The sequence below is a fragment of the Staurois parvus genome, unplaced genomic scaffold (genome assembly GCF_062004578.1).
Source record: "Staurois parvus isolate SC_StPar_1 unplaced genomic scaffold, SC_StPar_1.0 ptg000068l, whole genome shotgun sequence".
NCBI classification, from domain to species: domain Eukaryota; kingdom Metazoa; phylum Chordata; class Amphibia; order Anura; family Ranidae; genus Staurois; species Staurois parvus.
This window is the reverse complement of record NW_028317864.1, coordinates 10,602,274-10,622,732: the sequence shown is the minus strand read 5'-3', so window position 1 is coordinate 10,622,732 and position 20,459 is coordinate 10,602,274. Positions and strand designations below refer to the sequence as shown.

The window sequence follows — 20,459 nt, the reverse complement described above, 5'->3', positions numbered from 1 at the left end:
TATTCTAATGGGGACATAAGTTCTGGTGACCTGGGGGTCCCCAAGGAATTCCCTTAATTTCCAGGAATTTCCTCTCCCTTCCTGTTTGGTTATGGGACAGGAATTGAAGGGAAATCTCTGCAGTGGGACACATATGGTGAAAAAAAAATCCCACAGGGGTTATAAACCTCCCTTACTCTATCAATTTTTAAAAATAAAATTTTGCCTATAGCTCTAATTTTCCAGTGTAAAGGTAATCTTTGGATGCATTTTCATCATTCGTCCTCAACCACTCTTAAATAATGGGGCAGCGCTGATATCAAACACAAATGGTACAAATTGTGAAGGCTGTGACTAGTACTCCAATTATCATACACTCCAACACTGAATAAAAAAAAAAATAATAAAAATGTCTCTGTAAATAAAGAATGTCCCTAGATAAATCCTTAGTGTTCGTAAATTTCTTCTTCTTATTAAGTGTTCTTGCATGGCAAGACCACTTCCTGTTATCTCACATATATATTCTTATTATTATAGCCAAATTTACCACCCTAACTCCTCCCACAGTTTTTACACTACATAGACAGTAATATACCGAAACGTGCGGATTGTTACCGATTGGTGTGCTATTACTTTGTGGAACGTTTCGCCAAATGGTTCACGAAATATCAGCATTTTTGTGGTGAAATTGGTCCCATAGGAATAAATGGCACAATGTTCAAAACTAGAGTGGGAGCTGACAAAAGCTAGAGTGTGAGCTGGAAAATCAGGACATGATTTGTAAACTGCCATCACTCCCTCATTTTCAAGCCCACCTACACAAATCTTATATCAAAACGTTCAGCTATCCCTGCTGCCACTAAAAATGTCCACGGCTAAGCCATAGTCCTGATAGTTTTCACAATATCAATTGGTTAGTGTAATGTTTACTATCTTTATTCACTCCAAACACTCCACACAGTTACTCTGCCCACTCTATAAAGTTACTCTGCCCAGTCCAACCTTTTCACAGTTACTCCAGCCACTCCAACCACACAACAGTTACTCTGCCCACTCCACCTAGTTACTCCGCCCACTCCAGTTGTAGACTATTGATGGAGGCAAGAACACTTCACACAATTTCCCCAGAAATTGTAGCTTCTCTAGTTATTATTATACAGTATTTATATAGCGCCAACAGTTTGCTCAGCGCTGTACGTTATAATGGGAGACAGTACAGGAGACAGCACAGTAACAATACAATACAATACACGAGGGGTTCGAGGGCCCTGCTCCTTGGAGCTTACAATCTAGGAGGGAGGGGAGAGTGGTACAGGAGGAAATAGCTGTGGGGGATGGAGTGGTGGAAAGAGCGGAGGAGATCAGCAATTAGGTGAGGGTGGGGTAGGCTTCTCTAAAGAGATGGGTTTTCAGGGTGCGCCTAAAGGTGAGGAGGGTAGGTGACAGTCTGATGGATTAGGGTAGTGAGTTCCAGAGGATGGGGGAAGTCCTGGAGATGGCCATGGGAGGAGGAGACCAGGGAACTGGAGAGTAGGAGGTCTTGTGAGGAGCGGAGAGTGCGTTTTGGGTGGTAGATGGATATCGGGTCGGTGATGTAGTTTGGGGCAGTGTTATGATATTTTGTTATATATTCAAATTGTTTTCTCACCTGAAACAAACATACTTTTTTTTTTTAAAATGAGATCTTTTTTTATTAATGGAAGTATAGATCCATGTACACATATAATCAAACAACCACAAACTCCAACGGAGTGTGGCGTTAGTATCAACAAGTTACATCGTTCTAATATAAAAGGGGTACAAAATCATGTATACCGAAGATATAACCATAGATTCCAGACCACAACATTTTCCATATCCTTTTTTTTTTTTTTAAAAAGAAGTAAAAAAAAAACCAGATTTCAAAATAGGCTGGGAAAAAAAACAGAAGGTAATGAAAATAACACGAGTTGTAAAACCAAAATGATTTTTAACAATTTAACAAAAACAAAAACCAGCCGCCTTCGAACTGAACTCCGAAAGTCAAACCTGAACCAAATATTACTTTTTTTGGTCAATTTCATCTGCTGGAAGATAGATCAATCAATGTGTTTTCAAATCTTCCTTCCAAACGTCCTTATCTGCTCAGAGTGCATGCAAAAAATCAAACCACATAATGTTATATCCTTCAACCAACTCGCTTTTTGATATAAGTTGGTATACTACTCACGGTCAGGGGCGGACTGACAACTCATGGGGCCCCCGGGCAGTAGGGGATCATGGGGCCCCTGTGTCCTTGCCCAAACTCAAAAAAGCCTATGAAAAAGGTACCAGGGGCATCTCATGGGACCCCCTACTGACTCCGGGCCCTCGGGCAGTGCCTGAGTTTCCAAATGGTCAGTCCGCCCCTGCTACTCACGTTTAAATCTCATTCAATCGTGCCTTGTGTAATCTACAGTTGCAAGAAAAAGTGTGTGAACCCCTTGGGATTACGTGGAGTTTTGCATGAATTGGGCATAAAATGTGCTCTGAACGTCATCTAAGGCATGACCTTAAGAGAGCGATTCACACCAGTCATCCCAAGAACTACAGGAAACGTTTGGTTGAGGTGATTACTGCCAAAGGAGGGTCAACCAGTTATTAAGTCCAAAGGTTCACATACTTTTTCCTCCCTGCACTGTGAATGTTTACATGTTATGTGCAATTAAACCATGGCAACATCTAATGTTTGTGTAGTATTATGTTCAGCAGACTGTGTTCTTCTATTGTTGTGACTTAGATGACGTTCAGAGCACATTTTATGCCCAATTCATGCAAAACTCCACGTAATCCCAAGGGGTTCACATACTTTTTCTTGCAACTGTATATATAAAAAGTGCTCATGCAATGCATTACACTTCCACCCAATACACCCTCACCATGGACCCTTAATGTGTAAGCTCCAATATACTCCTGAGGTTCTTAAAGTGTTTTCTGGATCACTTCAATCCGTTTAATATTTCCAGTGTTGCCCTTTTAAATCCTCTTCCACTCAGTCAGCATGCAAATAGAGATACTTAGGGGTTTATTAACTAAACCTGGAAAGTGCAAAATCAGGCTCACTTCTGCATAGAAACCAATCGGCTTCCAGGCTTTATTGCCAAAGCTTAAGTGCTGGTTCACACATACACGGCCACATTATTAGGCACACCTGTTCAATTGCTTGGTAACACAAATTACTAATCAGCCAATCACATGGCAGCAACTGGGTGCATTTAGGCATCTAGATGTGGTGAAGTTCAAACTGAGTATCCGAATGGGGAAGCAAGGGGAGTTAAGTGACTTTGACCGTGGCATGGTTGTTGGTGCCAGACAGGCTGGTCTGAGTATTTTGAAAATTGCTGATCTACTGGGATTTTCACGCAAAACCTACTCTAGGGTTTACAGAGAATGGTCTGAAAAAGAGAAAATTTCTAGTGAGCGACAGTTGTGTAGATGAAAATGCCTTGTTGATGTCAGAGGTCGGAGGAGAATGGGCTTACTAGTTGCTGCTACATTAGGATGGTAAGGTCAGAATTTGGTGTGAATAACATGAAAGCATGGATCCATCCTGCCTTGTATCATTGTTCAGGCTGGTGGTGTAATGATGTGGGGGATAGTTTCTTGGCACTAGCAAGGTGTACCTAATAAAGTGGCCAGTGAGTGTATACAGTTCAAACCGCATCCAGCCCGCATGACATGTGAAATAACATTGCTTCCTTTGGTGTCTGTGTGCAAATGTACATTAAATATTTTTGTTGTACAACTTCTTTGCAGCAATCGAGCAGCACTTCATTTGTATTCCAACACCTTGAACTTCCAGTAAGTATTCAGCATCTGTTTGTGGTATAATAGATATTATTTTGTTTTTAAATTATTTAAGACCCCAAACTAATATTCTTTGCTGTATACTATTTAACCCCTTGCCCTCAAGAGGATTTGCCCCCCTTCCTGACCAGGCCATTTTTTGCGATACGGTGCTGCATTACTTTAACTGACAATTGCGCTGTTATGCAACGCTGCACCCAAATTAAATTTACGTCCTTTTTTTTCCCCCACAAATAGAGCTTTCTTGTGGTGGTATTTGGTCGCCTGTGCGGTGTTTATTTTTTGCGCTATAAAAAAAAGGTCCAACAATTTAAGGAAAAAAACTATATTTTTACATAGTTACATAGTCATTTATAAATATATTAAAAAGTAAGGATCCCAACACTGAACCTTGGGGTACACCACTGATGACCCTAGACCAGGGGTGGGCAACTGTGGCCCTCCAGCTGTTGGTGAACTACAAGTCCCATCATGCTTCTGCCTTTTGGAAGTCATGCTTGTAACTGTCAGTTTTGCAATGCCTCATGGGACTTTTAAGTCTACAACAGCTGGAGGGTCATAGTTGCCCACCCCTGCACTAGACCATTCAGAGTATGAATCATTAAACACCACTCTCTGAATACGATCTTCTAGCCAGTTTTCTATCCATTTACATATGGATTTTTCCAAGCCCGTAGACTTTACCTTACACATTAGCCGTGTGTGGGGAACTGTGTCAATCAGTTTTGCAAAATCCAAGTATACCACGTCCACCGTCACCCCTCTGTCCAAGTATACCACATCCACCACCACCCCTCTGTCCAAGTATACCACGTCTACCGCCACCCCTCTGTCCAAGTATACCACGTCCACTGCCACCCCTCTGTCCAAGTATACCACGTCCACTGCCACCCCTCTGTCCAAGTATACCACGTCCACTGCCACCCCTCTGTCCAAGTATACCACGTCCACAGCCACCCCTCTGTCCAAGTATACCATGTCCACTGCCACCCCTCTGTCCAAGTATACCATGTCCACCGCCACCCCTCTGTGCAAGTATACCACGTCCACCGTCACCCCTCTGTCCAAGTATACCACGTCCACCGCCACCCCTCTGTCCAAGTATACCACGTCCACCGCCACCCCTCTGTCCAAGTATACCACGTCCACCGCCACCCCTCTGTCCAAGTATACCACGTCCACCGCCACCCCTCTGTCCAAGTATACCAAGTCCACAGCCACCCCTCTGTCCAGGTATACCACGTCCACTGCCACCCCTCTGTGCAAGGTTTTGCTCACCTCCTCATAAAAAGAAATCAGATTTGTTTGACAACTTCTGTCTTTCATGAATCCATGCTGTCTGTTGCTTAAAATATGTTTTTCCAGCAAGAACTCATCTATGTGGTCTTTTATTAAAATCTCCAATATCTTCCCAACTATAGAGGTTAAACTAACAGGTCTATAATTACTTGGTAAAGATTTTGATCCCTTTTTAAATATTGGCACCACATTGACCTTACACCAGTCCAGTGGTTCTATGCCAGTCGTTAAAGAGTCCCTAAAAGTGAGATACAATGGCTTTGAAAGGACAGAGCTCAATTCTTTAAGGCCCCGTGGGTGCATGCCATCCGGTCCAGGTGCTTTATTCACCTTTATTCTGTCTAAATATTTCTGGATCATATCAATTGTGAGCCAATGTGGATCATCTGGAGCTGTGTCAATACCACGCCCATTATGGACAATGCTCCTTTGTATACACAGAGCTGAAGAAGGTATTTAATCAATTTGCTTTTTCTGTGTCCCCAGTCACCCACTCTAGATTATGTTGAAAACGGCCTACATGCCCAGACCTGACCTTTTTTACTATTAATATACAGTATTTGAAGAATTTTTGGGGGTTTGTCCTGTGATCTTTTGCAATCTGTTGTTCGTTTTCAATTTTTGTGGCTTTTATTTCCTTTTTTGCATATTCTGTTATATTCTTTGTAATGTTTAACCACTTCCCAACCGCGCTATAGGCAGTTCCTATCAGTGCTGCCTATCAATGCAGCCTCATCAATATAATCATATCAGTGAAGGAGAAAAATTACCTGTTTGCAAAATGTTATAATAGAAACAAAAAAAATGTCATATGGGTACAGTGTTGAAAGCTGAAAATTGGCCTGGTAAGGAAGGGGGTACAAGTGCCCAGTAGGCAAGTGGTTAAAACGATGATAGCGTTCCTTCATTTTTATATTTAATAAAAGCTCTTTTCTTATGATCTATAGCTTTTTTAACTTTGGCCGTAAGCCAAAAAGGTTTGATTTTTGGCCTATTAAACTTGTTGCCCATGAGAATATATTTTGCAGTGTGTTCACATACAGACTTTTTGAAGAACTCCAATTTCTGTATTGTGTTCAGCGATGCAAATATTCCCTCCCAGTTTAAGTCTTGGAGAGCAGCTCTCAGCCTTTGAAAATTAGCTCTCCTAAAGTTGAGTGGTTTTATTTTTCCAGTATGTGCTTCATGTTTACAGCTAACAATAAATTAAATCTTGTTTGGTCACTGCTACCCAGATGTTCTTTTATATGGACATTCATAATAAGCTCTGCATGGTTTGAGATTACCAGGTACAGCAGAGCATCATTCCTAGTTGGGGCCTCTATAAACTGTACCATAAAATTGTGTTGTAGTAGGTGTATACATTTTTGCCCTTTAACTGTTCCTGCAGTACCATTATTCCAGTCAATTTCCAGGTAGTTAAAATCCCCCATTATTATCGCTGTCACAGCCTTTGCAGCCTTTTAGATGTGTACAAGGAGTTGAGTCTCCACCTCTTCATTAACACTGGGTGGCCTATAACAAACTCCAATGATTACCTTTGTAGTACACATCCCCATGTGCAGTTCCACCCATAATACTTCAGCCTCATCACACTCTCCATCAACTAGGTCCTCTTTCACACTCGCTCTGAGATCACTTCTCACATAGAGACAGACACCACCACCTTTCCTATTTACCCCGTCTCTCTGAAAGAGAACATAGCCAGGAATATTAATGGCCCAGTCATGTGAAGACTGAAGCCAAGATTCAGGAATACCAATTAAATCATAGTTCTCTTCATGCACCAAAGCTTCCAACTCGCCTTTTTTTTCTTGGCAGACTTCTGGCATTGGTGGACAAACAATTTAATTCATTGACACCTTGTCCACACGTATTTTGCATATTTTTTATTTACGTACAAATGGTACCAATTCCAATGGTTGTTTGTAACAGAGGAACCTTCTTATCACCTGCCATAGCCCTCCCCCCATATTTCCCCATTCCACCCACCAATAAGGACTGACCCCAATCTGATCTGTCTGCCCCATTATAATCTAATTCTCCCTCCCCCCTCGATCCTAGTTTAAATACTCCTCCAGCCTTCCCATAAACATCTTCCTCAGCACAGCAGATCCCCTTCCATTTAGTTGCAAACCATCTCTAGCATATAGGTTGCACCCCAATGAAAAGTCAGCCCAGTGCTCTAGAAACCCAAATCCTTCCCTCTTACACCAGGTCTTTAGCCTGTGTATATTAGGCTAAATGCTCTGTAGCTTCCAGGTATAACTCTTGGCCCTTTTTTGAATATTGGTACCCTCTTTGGTTTTCGGCAATCAGCTAGTATCCTTCCAGCTAGTAAGGTGGCCTTAAAAATTAGAAATAATGGTCTGTCTATAACAAGGCTAAGTTCCTTGAGAACTCCTGGGTGTAAACCATCTGGTCCTAATCATTTTTTAGGTTTTTCTAGTCTTTTTTAAATACCTGTTTCTGTCACCCATGTGGGTACATTCAGTATGATTAACATTATTGTCTCTTGTTTATTAAATTCCCCCTTTGCTCCATATAAACTGGGAAGAAGAATGTATTTAATAAAGTTGCCTTCTTCCTGTCCTTTGTGACCAATTTCCCATGGCCATCTTTTTTTGGGGCCAATATGTTCTGACCTAGCCTTTTGGATTAATATGAAGCACACATTTATTTTTGTAATTAACTTACCATTCTTTGTTGCATATTATTCCTTTGTAGAATTAGTGAGGTGGAGCCCAAGTACTATGCTGATGGTGAAGATGCATATGCTATGAAACGAGATCTCACCCAAATGGCTGAAGAGGTCAGTAGACTTGGATCTTAAAGCCTCAGTATATGGAATATATGTTTTGTTAAAATATTGTTACGATGAGCTTAATACGCTAGTCCTGCCTGCTTGGCTCCACTAGCTCATTCAAAGTGGTCTTGATTATCAAATGTACATACTAAACATTTTGGACAGCTTGCATGAAAAAGAGGCTCCTCCCACCCAAAACACATGGGTTCGCTTTTTCTTTACAATCCCTGGCATTCTCCCAAGTCCCCAGTTTCATGTGTTTCCTCCGGCAAAATAGGACACATCCCTAGTTTGTTTTTCTGCTATCTGGCCAGCATGCGAGGTGCAGGGGCCTCCAAAGTACAGTCACCTTTTTTTTTTTTTTTGCTCCTGTTTTTTTTGCAAGGCAGGGGTTTTGGGGGTATGACCTCTACTGAGGATCACCAGAACCTCTTATGGGTTCCATCATTTTATTATTATTGTATGGTTGCTGAGGGATTTCTCAGCAAGCTGTACTGAGAAACCCATTCAAGGGAGAGTGGATTGCTGCCTGACGGTTATCAGTAACCAGAGAGTTAGTCCTTTAGTAGAGCCATGTCTTTTGCATACCTGTTGAACTGGAACACTGGAGTGCTTTTCAAAATGGTGGCCCTGATGCAGGGAGCACATGGGGCTGTCTCTGGCATCCTCGTAGCCTTGTGGCGATGTCACTTCTGGTAACGCATGGATGATGTTTTTTCTGGTGTCACAGGAAGTTGGATGGGGGCCAATTTGCTTTTGGGCATATACAGCTATTGAGGCATGAGCTGCTCTCTCCTTGTTGCAGCTGATAGGATCCACATTGGCTGCAAGGGGGCCACAGGTGGGGGACAGGGGAAGGGGCGGTGTTCCATCTACCTCATATTCACATGGCAGGCCGGCTCTCAAGCAGGTGTGTGAGGGCAGCCGTGCAGGAGACAGATCTCTCAGAGCAGGAGGAAACCAGTACCAAGGTAGGGCCTATGTCGTTGGGTTTTGTTACTCTCTTGCCTGTACGTGACTGGGCTCACGGATATATGTGTGGTGGCTGGTGGGCTTTGCTTTGTTTGGCATACCCTCTGCATATGGTGTGGTTTGGCGGTATGTTTCCCTTCTCTCTGTTAAAGCTTTATGCTGTAAGAGGTTGTTATGGGACTGTTCTTTTTTTGCCCTCTCTTTAAGCTGGGGCCCAGGAAGAGTAGAGGGATAAAGAGGCTTTCTTGAGGTCAAAAATGTGCTTCATGTAAAAGGAAGTTGTCTAGTTCATGGAGGAGACCTCTGTCAAGATTGTAATGATAAACTAGTTAAAAAAGAGGTGGGAACTCTCCTTTAGGATTTCATGCAGTCCATGAAAGAGGAGATGACTCGTATATTTCATTCTATCAATAACCAGCTGCAGGAGTCTGTACACACTGAAAGTCTTACTGGCACTTCTGGTACTACTATCCCCACCTGGCACATCTGGTACCAACTACCCACTCAGCCACTGCCTCGAGCTAGAAGTAGTTAGAGGAACAAGGGGTTTCAGAAAAATTAGAGGAAGATTCTGCCTGCATGTCAGAATCAGAAGGGAAAATTGTTGATAAAGCTCCTAAAACACAAATATTTCTGTTTCCATCAGATGAGACAGATGATCTTCTCAAAGTAATCTCTATGATACACTTGAACTTGAGGAAGAACAGCAGTTTTTATTACTACAAGATCGACTATATGCAGGGTTACAGAAAAAATGCCTAAGCTCATTCCCGGTTTATTGTATTGTAGAGGACACCATTAAGAGGGAATGGAAAGACCTTGAGAGGAAAATGTTCGTTTCAGATAACTTGAAAGGGAGATTTCCCTTCAAAGAAGAGGATGCGTTACTTAGGAAACATTTCCTAAGTTAGATGCCTGCTTTGGAAAATTTCTAGGACAGACCTTTCCTTTGAAGATGGAGGTGTTAGTGGAAGTAGATGTCAGATTCTATGGATTGTAAAGCAGAAACATTTTTAAAACAAGCCTGGAAGGCTAACGCTGTGACCTTTAAACCGACCATAGCAACTACATGCATACCCTGTACCCTGGACATTTGGTTGGGTCAGCTTCATTCACATCTGGAATAGGGCACCCCAGCAGAGTAAATTCTTCAATTGTTGCCTGTTTTGGATAAAGCAGTAGTTTTAATTTCTGATGCTTCTATACAGTAGAAGCCACAGCAAGGTCTACCGCACTCCTGAAGTCCTGGCAGGGGGAATTTACCTCAAAGGCCAAGCTTGGAGAGCTCCTTTTTGAAGGAAACCTCCTGTCTGGGCCTTCCTCCAGCAATGGCAAGAAGTCACAAAGAGGCCCTTAATACTGAATATTATAAGGTGTGGATACAGAATAGACTTTTTGGGCCTCCCCTCAGCAAGCTTTTTTGCCACCCCTCTCCCCTTGAAATGAAAGAAAAGCAGAAGCACCTTTAGCTCTGTTGGAAGAAATATTATAACAAGAGGTAATAAGCCAGGGGGTTTCTATCCTACATTTTTCCTCAGGAAGAAACATTCGTGGAAATGCAGGGGGTGTTAGCGGAAGCTTTGCCAGTCTTGAGGTTTAGAGAAAAATCTCAGCTTATTCCCACAAAGAAGATTACTTACTTGGGCTACACGATAGATGCATTGACCACCAAGATACTGTATATCTGACTTCGGAAAAGGTGCAGATGCCATATAGCTGTTGGGAGGCAGGACAACAGCAATACTGGGATCCAATGGGCCCAACTGTATTTAAGGACCATTCAAATCATACAGTGTTGTAGTGGCGCTGAATAAATAATAATAAAATATAAAGTGAATACCACAAAATAAATGTGACAAAAAACTGATAAGCTATCCATGATAAATGTGATAAAAAAAATTGCCACAATCATATTATCACATTTATTTTTCTTTTGGTGTATTTAAGGACCATTCGATGTTTTCTTCTTGCACAGTGGGATGGGCTTCAGAGTTCTCTAGGCTCAAGAATACCCATTCTACAGGAGGTGAAGGAATCTCTCAGGCTAAAACTACAAGTGCTGGGGCACAGCGGGATCCAGTCATAATTACTACAGACGCCAGTTCTTGAGGATGGGGAGCTCACTTGAAAAATCACATAGCCCAAGGGAAATGGAACTCAGTGATGTCGGAAAGCTCCTCAAATCTGAGGGAGCTGGCAGCCGTGGCAGAATCTCTCCTAGGTTTTCAAGAAAGGATCAGAAAATTCAAATACTTGCGGACAATCTCACCACGGTAGCTTATTTAAACAGACAAGGCGGCACCAGGTTGGAAAAGGTTATGAAAGTGGCAGGAGAACTTTTTGCAAGGGCAAAGGCAAACCTTGTCTCTTTAACAGCAGTTCACCTGAAAGGATGGCTGAATCAATTAGCTAATCGCTTACGCTGCAAAGAAATAGTGCAGACGGAATGATGTCTGATTCTGATAGTCTTTGCACAAAGTTGCAAGAAATGGGGATCACCGGAAATGGATCTCTTTGCCAACAACACCAATGCATAGGTGAAACGTATTCTCCATTCAAGAAGACCCAGAGAGCGCAGGCACAGATGCACTAGCTCAACACTGGGTGGGGGAACTCCTTTGGGCTATATGTCCTTTTTTCTAATACCATGGGCAATTCAGAAATTGCAGAGGACAGGAGCAGAGATAATCCTCTTTGTGCCTTTTTGGCCAAAAAGGGTGTGGTTCTCAGCTCTGCAAAAAACCGTGTGTGATTAAGCCCCGGATACTACAAGCATGACAGGACCTTCTGGTTCAAGGCAAAATATACCACCCTCAGATAGAAAAATTAGCCTTGGCAGTGTGACTTCTTAGAGGGAGCGGTTAATTAACAGGGGTCTTTCGGTGAAAGTTGTAAATACTATCTTGAATAGCAGAAAGTGTTCCAAGAATGCTATCTACAACAAAATCTTGAAAATGTGCTCTTATTGGAAGCAAGATAATGACTTGACAGGTTCCACAATTCTTAATTCAGTCTTGAAATTCGTGCAGGCAGGCGTAGACAAGAAGTTATTAATAGGCACTCTTAAAGTTCAAGTAGCTGCTCAAACTTTCTGAAAATAAATTAGCAGAAGATCCTCTGATAAAAAGGTTTCTAAAAGTGATCTCTAGTAGTAGAATCTCAAATAATAGTAGATTTCCCTCTTAGAATTTGGGTATGGTCCTCAGGAGTTTTTTTACTTAACTCTTCGAACCTTTAAACAAATGCTCACTAAAGTGCCTCACGATTTAAACGGTTCTTTTGCTCGCTTTGGTTTCGGTAAGAATTAGAGAGCTCCATGCATGTCGGCCAAAGCACCTAATTGCAATATCTTCTTTTTACAAACGTTATTCAATTGTACAGACAGAACTTTATCTTAGACAGTTACGGACCAGGTTAGGTGAATGCAAAGTAAAAGCACAAATGAGCAAGGCTTAAGACCATACAATATAAAAGGTTAAGGGTCTGAACCTGCGTTTAAGTGTTGGTAACGTAGAAATATCTAATAGCATGTCAGGTCATACATTCAAATAGGTGTGTGAGTATTATGCGTAGAGCATGTCATGTTACCATGAGTAAGAAATACAGATTTCCCAACCGTCTGAACCAGGATATTGCCTCGCAGCCCAATAAACGTATCATTTGGCTGGAAGATGAGGAAACAAAGTAATTGGCAAAGGAAAAGTTAGAACAAGAGAAAAGAGGGGAAAAACGTATGAGGTCACGAAGTAGGACTGTCAAATCGACAGAAGGGCATTGTTGAACAGAGATGGCTGGGCATGAGTAATCCAAGTTGCCAAACCCAAAGAAATTTCTCATGGGTATCTAACAGTATGGCCATCAATTTTTTTTATTGATCATAATGTTATTCATTTGATGTTTGACAGCCTTGAAACTAACTGGGTTTTCCATGCATTTGCTATAGTCAATTTGTTTGCAATAAAAAGGTGTGATGCCAATTGTCAGTGAGGGCGTATTCATTCTTCAATTGGTTTAAAGAGGAGGGCTTCATATGGATTTTGTTTGAGATCAGCATGAAGCAAAATACGAAGAAGTGCATAAACCCTGACCCAAAGTCTGCATGCCTTAGGGCAGGACCACAAATGTGTGTCATTGTTCCTACCTGTTAGTATCCTTGGAAAAAGGTTGATGGATAAGAGGGGATAAAGTGAGCCAGCCTAGCTGGCGTATAATACCACCGATTACAAGATTTTGTAGGCATTCTCCAGTATAAGTACATTTTTGAGCTTTTAGATAGTGTTAAAGTCACAATCTGCCATTCTGCTGGGTCCAGCTGCATCCCTATTTCACTTTCCCACTGAAGGTGGTAGGATCGTAGAGGGGGTCTTTTGGAAGATCTTATTGAGGAATAAATCAGATTAAGCCAGGGGAGTGAGGTCAGGCCCTACACAGACTTTCAAAAGTGGAGAGTGGGAGTGGATTTCAATAAATCCGTGTTCAGTCCTTCATGTAATTTGCCTAGGCTTATCAAGACCTGGAGGAAATAGCAGACAATGAAGAATCCGTACCAGAGGGAGATGAGGTGAAATCAGGCCCCATGAAAACTTGACTCCCACAATCGGAAGAGTGTATAGCAATATTGGACTAAGAGTCAGGGAGGGGGTGAAGAGTAGTGGGAAGCCATGGTAAGGAGGGTAAGAACGTGGGATGGTGAGTCAATCTGGTCTATTATAGCCCACAGTGAGAGATGTTGAGTCTCATGAAGGTGGGGCAAGGGAGCAATGTTGGCTGCTAAATAATAAGCTTGGAGGTTCGGAACTGATAGATTACCATTGATCTTATGGGCGACCAGGACCTGTTTATTAATTCGATGCCTGGGGGACCCCCAAATAAATTTCAGAAGTTTGCTTTGGTGTATACAGAGGATGTGTGGGGGGACTGAAACTGGCAAAACACAGAAAGCATATAGCAATTTTGGGAGGTAAGAATATGCGGACTGAGTTCATTCTGCCAAATCATGACACTGGAAAATAGTTCCAAGAGAACATCTCCGTAAGCTTGTTGAAAAGAGGAGGAAAATTGGCTTGATAGTCCTTCATAGGACAAGGAGAGCCGGATCCCCAAATATGGTAACGAAAAGTATTTTCTTTAAAAGGAAAAGTGTTTTTCAGATTGGTTAATATGGAGGGTGAGAGAGCTACTGAGAGAGCTGCCTTGGACTTGGCAGGATTAACATGACGCCCCGAGAGAAGCAAAAGGGTCTTGGACTGATAACAAATTTGGTATGGAAATTCTAGGAGACATTCTAGGGTCATAAATATGTCGTCAGCAAACAACAATATTTTATGGGAAGAGCCTACTACGTTGAAGCCCGTGATGTCTGTATGAGTGCGTATAGCCTCTGCCAATGTTCTAGCGCCATGATGAACAGAAGTGGAAAAAGCGGGCAGCCTTGTCAAGTAGCCCTGCGGATCGGAAAAACTGGAGACTCAAAGCCATAGTATTTAAGTTTGGTCTGCGGGAAATCATATAAGGCTGTTTCCCAATTTAGAAAAAAAGGAACCAAACCCATAATGATGGAGAACTGTTGTGAAATAAGGCCATGATATAGTATCAAATGCTTTATTAATATTGAGCGATAAAAGCATAATTTCCACAGAGCGACAATGGACTAGATGTTGCAATTGTAAAACCCATCGAATAGAATCCCCAGCCTGCCGAAGCGAAAAAGCCAACTTGGTCTTTTTTAATCAGACGGGTCAGGAAGGAGTTTAAGCGGTTAGTTAGGATTTTTGTGAGGATTTTCATGTCGATATTCGTAAGGCAAATGGGCCTAAACTTGGCCCAAGGAGAATGGTCATGTTCTGGTTTTAGGAGCATCATTATGTTAGCAGTCAGTATCTTTGGGGTTAGAGCTGAACCATTCTTAAATGAGTTGTAGATGGCCACCAGGTGAGGTGTGAGGACGCCTGCCAGTTTTTTATAGTAGAATGCTGTATAGCCAATTGGACCTGGACTTTTACCCCATTTTCAAATCTTTGATGCATTGTAATACCTGAATATCGCATTGTAATACCTGAATATCGCAGTCCACAAAGGCTCTATAGGCTGATGACTTGGGTAAGGAAAGTAATTCCAAAAAATCTGTAATGTATTGGGTATCTATATGGGTAGGATCTGCGTAGAGCACGTTAATTGCGATGCCTGAATTCCTCCAATACCCACAGAGGACTACTTTTTAGTACGTTATGCCGGGTGTGTAAAGAAATATGATTAATTTGGTTGGCAAAGGAGTGCAGCCTATTGGCCAGCATTGTGTCCAGTTTGTTGGCTTTGAAATACCAGTTCTGATGGTCCAGTGCAAGGAGTGTTTGGCCCCATTAGTAAGACACAGGTTTCAATTCAGTACGTACCTGGTCTAGCAGTTTACTTTTGGAAGGGGTGGGAGACTGTTTGAATTGTGTCAACAGGGATTCTAGCTGAGCATTGAACTGTTGTTTATGTTGTTGTTTGCATTTTGTGGCTAATTGAATAATGTGGCCCTGAAGGACTGCTTTATAGGCCTCCCAGAGGGTCACGGGGGCGAGAGACAAACACCAAGTTGAGCTGAAAATATTAAGTAGATTTTTGCAGAAGGTCTGCCTGAATCTCTTTAAACAAATGCAACGTGTCATTCATGACCCAAGGGGAGTGTTGAGGTTTACAGAAAAGAGAGCGACAGACCACCAAAGTAGGATCATGGTTAGTTCATGGTGCTGCAAGAATAGTTGTTGATTACACCAAGAAGAGACGTTTGTATAGCATGAAAGCATGGTCTATTCTACAGTGGGAGTGGTGTGGGTGAGAATAATGTATGTGGAGCCTTATTGCAAAATCTTCATGGATAAAATTATCCTTATCTTGGACCTAGCTTTTCTACCAAAGGCAGAGATGGATTTTCATATTACAGAAGAGATACCGTATATACTCGAGTATAAGCCGACCCGAATATAAGCCGAGGTACCTAATTTTACCACAAAAAACTGGGAAAAACTATTGACTCGAGTATAAGCCGAGGGTGGGAAATGAGGCACCTACTAGTCAATGTAAAAAATAAAGTGGGAGGAATAGTACCCCATCATTGGTGTCAGTGGGAGGAATAGTGCCCCATCATTGGTATCACTGGGAGGAATAGTGCCCCATCGTTGGTGTCAGTGGGAGGAATAATGCCCCATCATTAGTATCAGTGGGAGGAATAGTGCCCCATCATTGGTGTCAGTGGGAGGAATAGTGCCCCATCGTTGGTGTCAGTGGGAGGAATAATGCCCCATCATTAGTATCAGTGGGAGGAATAGTGCCCCATCATTGGTGTCAGTGGGAGGAATAGTGCCCCATCGTTGGTGTCAGTGGGAGGAATAATGCCCCATAATTAGTATCAGTGACACCAATGATGCGGCACTATTCCTCCCACTGACACCAATGACACTTGCTGACCCCTGTTGCAGTATGGTGCTGCTGCAGCCAGCATATGTGGTTGCAGCAGCACCTCTGCACTGCACACTTACCGGCTTTTCCCTCACTCGATTTTCGCGGGTCCGCTCGGCTCCGCCTCCTCGCCCGTGATTGGCCGCCTGTGTACCTTTCCTGAGCTACAGTTCTGGCGGCCAATCACCAGTGAGGAGGCGGAGCCGAGCGGCAGGAGTGAGGGAGTGGCCGGAGTGACGGAAGGAGCAGCGCTTCCTGGATGGATCATTGTGGGAGCCAGGTAAGAGACAGCAGCCCTCTGCCCACCCCTGTACGCGCCCCCCTTGATGGAGCCTCGCGCCCCCCCCCCGGGCAGACGTTGACTCGAGTATAAGCCGAGGGGGCCGTTTTTCAGCACAAAAAATGTGCTGAAAAACTCGGCTTATACTTGAGTATATACGGTAGTAGTTAATTTCTGTTGTGGAAACCCCGATAATGAAAAAGAAAAGGTATAAAGTATAACAAAATTGACTTCAGAAGATACCTTACAACCTACATTGTATGTACAAAGCAGGGTTCAACAAATCCCAGTCGAAGTAGAAAATTGCATGCTGGCTCCTGGGCTTTTGTCAGTTACAGGTGCCTCAGCTGCCATTACAGGGAGGGATGGGTCTTGGCCAAGAAGGTGGGGGCGCCTCAGGCCCTCCGGACACCACAGAGCACTGCTTGGCACCGCCATCATTATGGGGAATGTGATTAGTAGTGGCAGTAGGATGAAGAAGACCTGAAAACGGAGCAGGAAGAAAGTGGCTCGGCAGCCACTGACACGACAGGAGGAGCGTATAGTCAGCAGGTGCAGTCCAGCTGGGGATTCCTGGCAACCTGTCATCCCCGCTGCTGGTGCCACCCCCCCCTCCCCCAAGTATTGCTGACAGCACCTGGCCTGGAACTGAGGTGAAAGCAGGATCTGTTCACTTAGAACAGCCCGCTTTGGTTCCCCCATCAGCCGACTTTTTCGGTGTCTATTGGCTGGGTCTATCACTGCCGTTGGAAGCAACAGAAGGTGGGCGAGGGAAGGGAAGTAGAGTAGGTGCTGGGAGCGGAGCCGCCATCCATGCCATCCGGATAATCAGGGCCAAGGGACTGAAGGAGGGGGAGAGCTCATTGCCACAACCTCCATTCCTCCTCCATGTCTGCTGCAGAGAGAGAAGTATCTGATCTCTAATGTCTGGGGAGGATTACAGGATGTGATGTTGGGAAAATTTCCATCTGCAACGTCAATGCGGCTGCTGATGTGAAGGAAGGGGGAGAAGGAGCTTTTTTCCCTGATAGGATCTGAGGGGGAGGAGAAGTGTGCCAATACCTAATTCATACCATCTGGGGGGTGAGGAGATGACTGGTAGGTGCTTTTCTGCCTGATGTTCTGTGCCAAGAGGGCAGCCCCACATGCGCCTTCCCCTGGCCATGCCTGTGCACCTGAGATCTCCTCTCCACGCCTTCTGTCTGCCATGACATGGATCATAATATGGGGGTTCGGGCTGGACCTGCTTACTGGAGTTAAAGGAGCAGGATTGATCTCTGACATTGTGACATGTTATTATCATATATTATAGGGCCAGTCTGAATATCGGCAGCCTTCACCATGTCCTTGACTAGATGCATGTCTGATTCAGGCTCAATAAGACATAGGCAAGGGCACATGAAGTTGGAGCATTAGAGCCATACTGGCTACATCTGTGGTTCACCATTACCATTCACTGCGGTGGGATTGTACTGGATGACACTGACCCCAAGGAGCTAATATGAGTGTAAGGTGACTTATGAGTGTTCCCTGGGGGAGAGCCCAGCCTGCTGCACATTACAGGGGGTATAAACACCGCAGATCCTATGTGGCAACTGAGTTTTATATGCAGCACATGAAACCTGGGGCACCAGTTATATGCACAGTGTATAACCAATAATAACAGGCTGTGGGCAGCCAACCCAACAAGATTAATGGAAAAAAAACTGAGAATATCACAAGCAGCTTGCTGTACTGAATATCTAATCTCCCCGCTGAGCTTATTTGTTCTGAAAGGGGGACTTCTCTCCTGCCAGAACACACCGGTCAGTGCTCTCAGCCATTGGTTGAGAACGCTGATTGGATGCTGATCAGCAGACCTTTCTCAGTCATGCCCCGTCAGCCGGCTTCTGGCTACATAAAGAGAAGGGGTTTTGTTGTAGAAAATAAAGTTTTATTGGTTAAAAAACCTAAAACTTTTCGCTGGCTCCTAGATTCAAAGCAAATTTGTCAAGCCCTGGGACAAAGGAGTGGAGAGTTTCTTATTGCCTGTTTGTTTTTGTGCAAAGGGCCAAAAAGAGGCCTCAAGGCGACAAAAGGCACCATTGCAAAATGGTTGAAGGGAGCTATGGTGGAAGCCTACAAGGCAGCCTTTCTGCCTCCGCCGCTTGGAGTCAAAGCACATCCAACCAGGGCAACAGTGACTTTCGGGGCAGAAAAAGCTGGCACCTCCCCCAGACAGATCTGACAAGCAGTTTTCATACATTTGTCAAGCACCACCGCTTAGATCTGACCTCCAGTATTGACCAGTAATTTGAAAGAAGGGTCTTGCAAGCAGTAGTCCCCCCTAAAAGTCTGTATTTCAGTTCCATCCTCTCATGTAAGCTGTCCTGGAAGATGAATTGAAAAAACGCATTTATTACCTGTTAACAGAATTTCCAAGAATCTTCCAGGACAGCATAGTTCCCTCCTGATATGGTACTCAATAGTATTGAGGATTTATCTACATATTTCTTGTACTTTTAATGCGTTACTGTTGTATGCTCTTTTCTAGGCCTGTGGTTATATTCCAAAACTGAGGACTTGGGAGCATGCCGGGGATTTTAAAGAAAAAGTGGATCATGTGTTTTCTGGTGGGGTAGCATCTCTCTAAGCTGTCCTGGAAGATTCCTGGAAATTCAGTTAACAGGTAATAACTGTTGTTTTTATTTTTTTGCACAGTTGCGGAAACAGATGGAATTAAAGGACAAGAACCGTCCGCAACCCCTGAGCTCTATAGAAAACAAATCTGATAATAGGTCTGGTCAGGTTGGGGACTGCTGTCGAGATGAGAAGTGTGTAGGAAACACAGGAAAACGTGATGGATTAGAGGACAGTGGTGACAGCAAGGACGTGAGTGAAGTCAGCGAGGCTACAGAGAGCACGGACGTCAAAGACAGCTCTGAGGCTTCAGACTCTGCTTCTTAAAGGGTGCATCTACACATTGAATTCATTTGGATGCTATGATGACCATTGTTGTGCTAGCAGCTCCTGTTATGTTTATTAAATTCCTTTCCAGGTGCAGTAGAGATTGATCATTGAGGCCTGTCAATTTTTACAGAGAGAACAATTTGTAAATATATGAAGACAATAAACTCTAGGGGATAAGCTGACTTTGTTACCTCATTGTGCATTATCTTTATCTGTCTGAATATTGGTGCTACTAATCCCATTCAAAGATTTTTTTTTTTACTCTATTTGTTATTTGTATGGAGTAAATTTGAATTTGGTTGCGATTTTATTAAAATTTTGATGATCTGAATCATTTAAATGTGACAAATATGCAAAACAATACAAAATCAGAAAGGAGGCAAATACTTTTTTACAGTACTGTGTGTGTGTATATACACAGTCATGGCCAAAAAATTTTGGTACCCCTGCATTTTTGGAAAGTGAATTGTGTCATATTTGGTTTTTTGTTTATCCATTCATTTGTGTCATACCAATATGAACAAAAGAAATAACCATGAGAATGCCTAAACCTTTGTAATTACAAAAAAAAAAAAAGTGGTTCATTATCTGACAGAAATGCAGGGGTGCCAATATTTTTGGCCATGACTGTGTATATACACACACAGTACTGTGAAAAAATATTTACCCCCCTTCTGATTTTTTTCTTTATTGTTTTGATTATTTGTCACACCTAAATTATTCAGATTTTTATTTTTTTATTGTTTTGATTATTTGTCACACCTAAATTATTCAGATCATCAAACAATTTTTAATTTTACACAAACATAACCTGAGTAAATACAAAATGCAGTTTTTAAACGATTTCATTTATTAAGAGAAAAAAGCTTTCCAAGCTTACCTGGCCCTATGTGGGGAAAAAAAAGT

At 42.9% G+C, this 20,459-nt stretch overlaps 1 protein-coding gene across 2 annotated transcripts in view; it reads left to right on the top strand.

Annotated features, from left to right (window-relative positions):
- The window catches only part of NAA10 (N-alpha-acetyltransferase 10, NatA catalytic subunit), a 52,933-nt gene extending 33,198 nt beyond the window's left edge, over positions 1 to 19,735 (top strand). Inside the window, exons 6-9 of one of the 2 annotated variants that reach the window (XM_089669149.1) lie at positions 3,754 to 3,798; positions 7,831 to 7,915; positions 19,138 to 19,216; positions 19,305 to 19,510. In XM_089669149.1, the coding sequence (XP_089525275.1) occupies positions 3,754 to 3,798; positions 7,831 to 7,915; positions 19,138 to 19,216; positions 19,305 to 19,375 (280 nt within the window). In that variant the 3' untranslated portion in view covers positions 19,376 to 19,510. Of the gene's footprint in view, positions 1 to 3,753; positions 3,799 to 7,830; positions 7,916 to 19,137; positions 19,217 to 19,304 lie in introns of both variants that reach the window. The other variant, XM_089669148.1, reaches the window with a different exon arrangement.
- Positions 19,736 to 20,459: the final 724 nt, after the last annotated feature.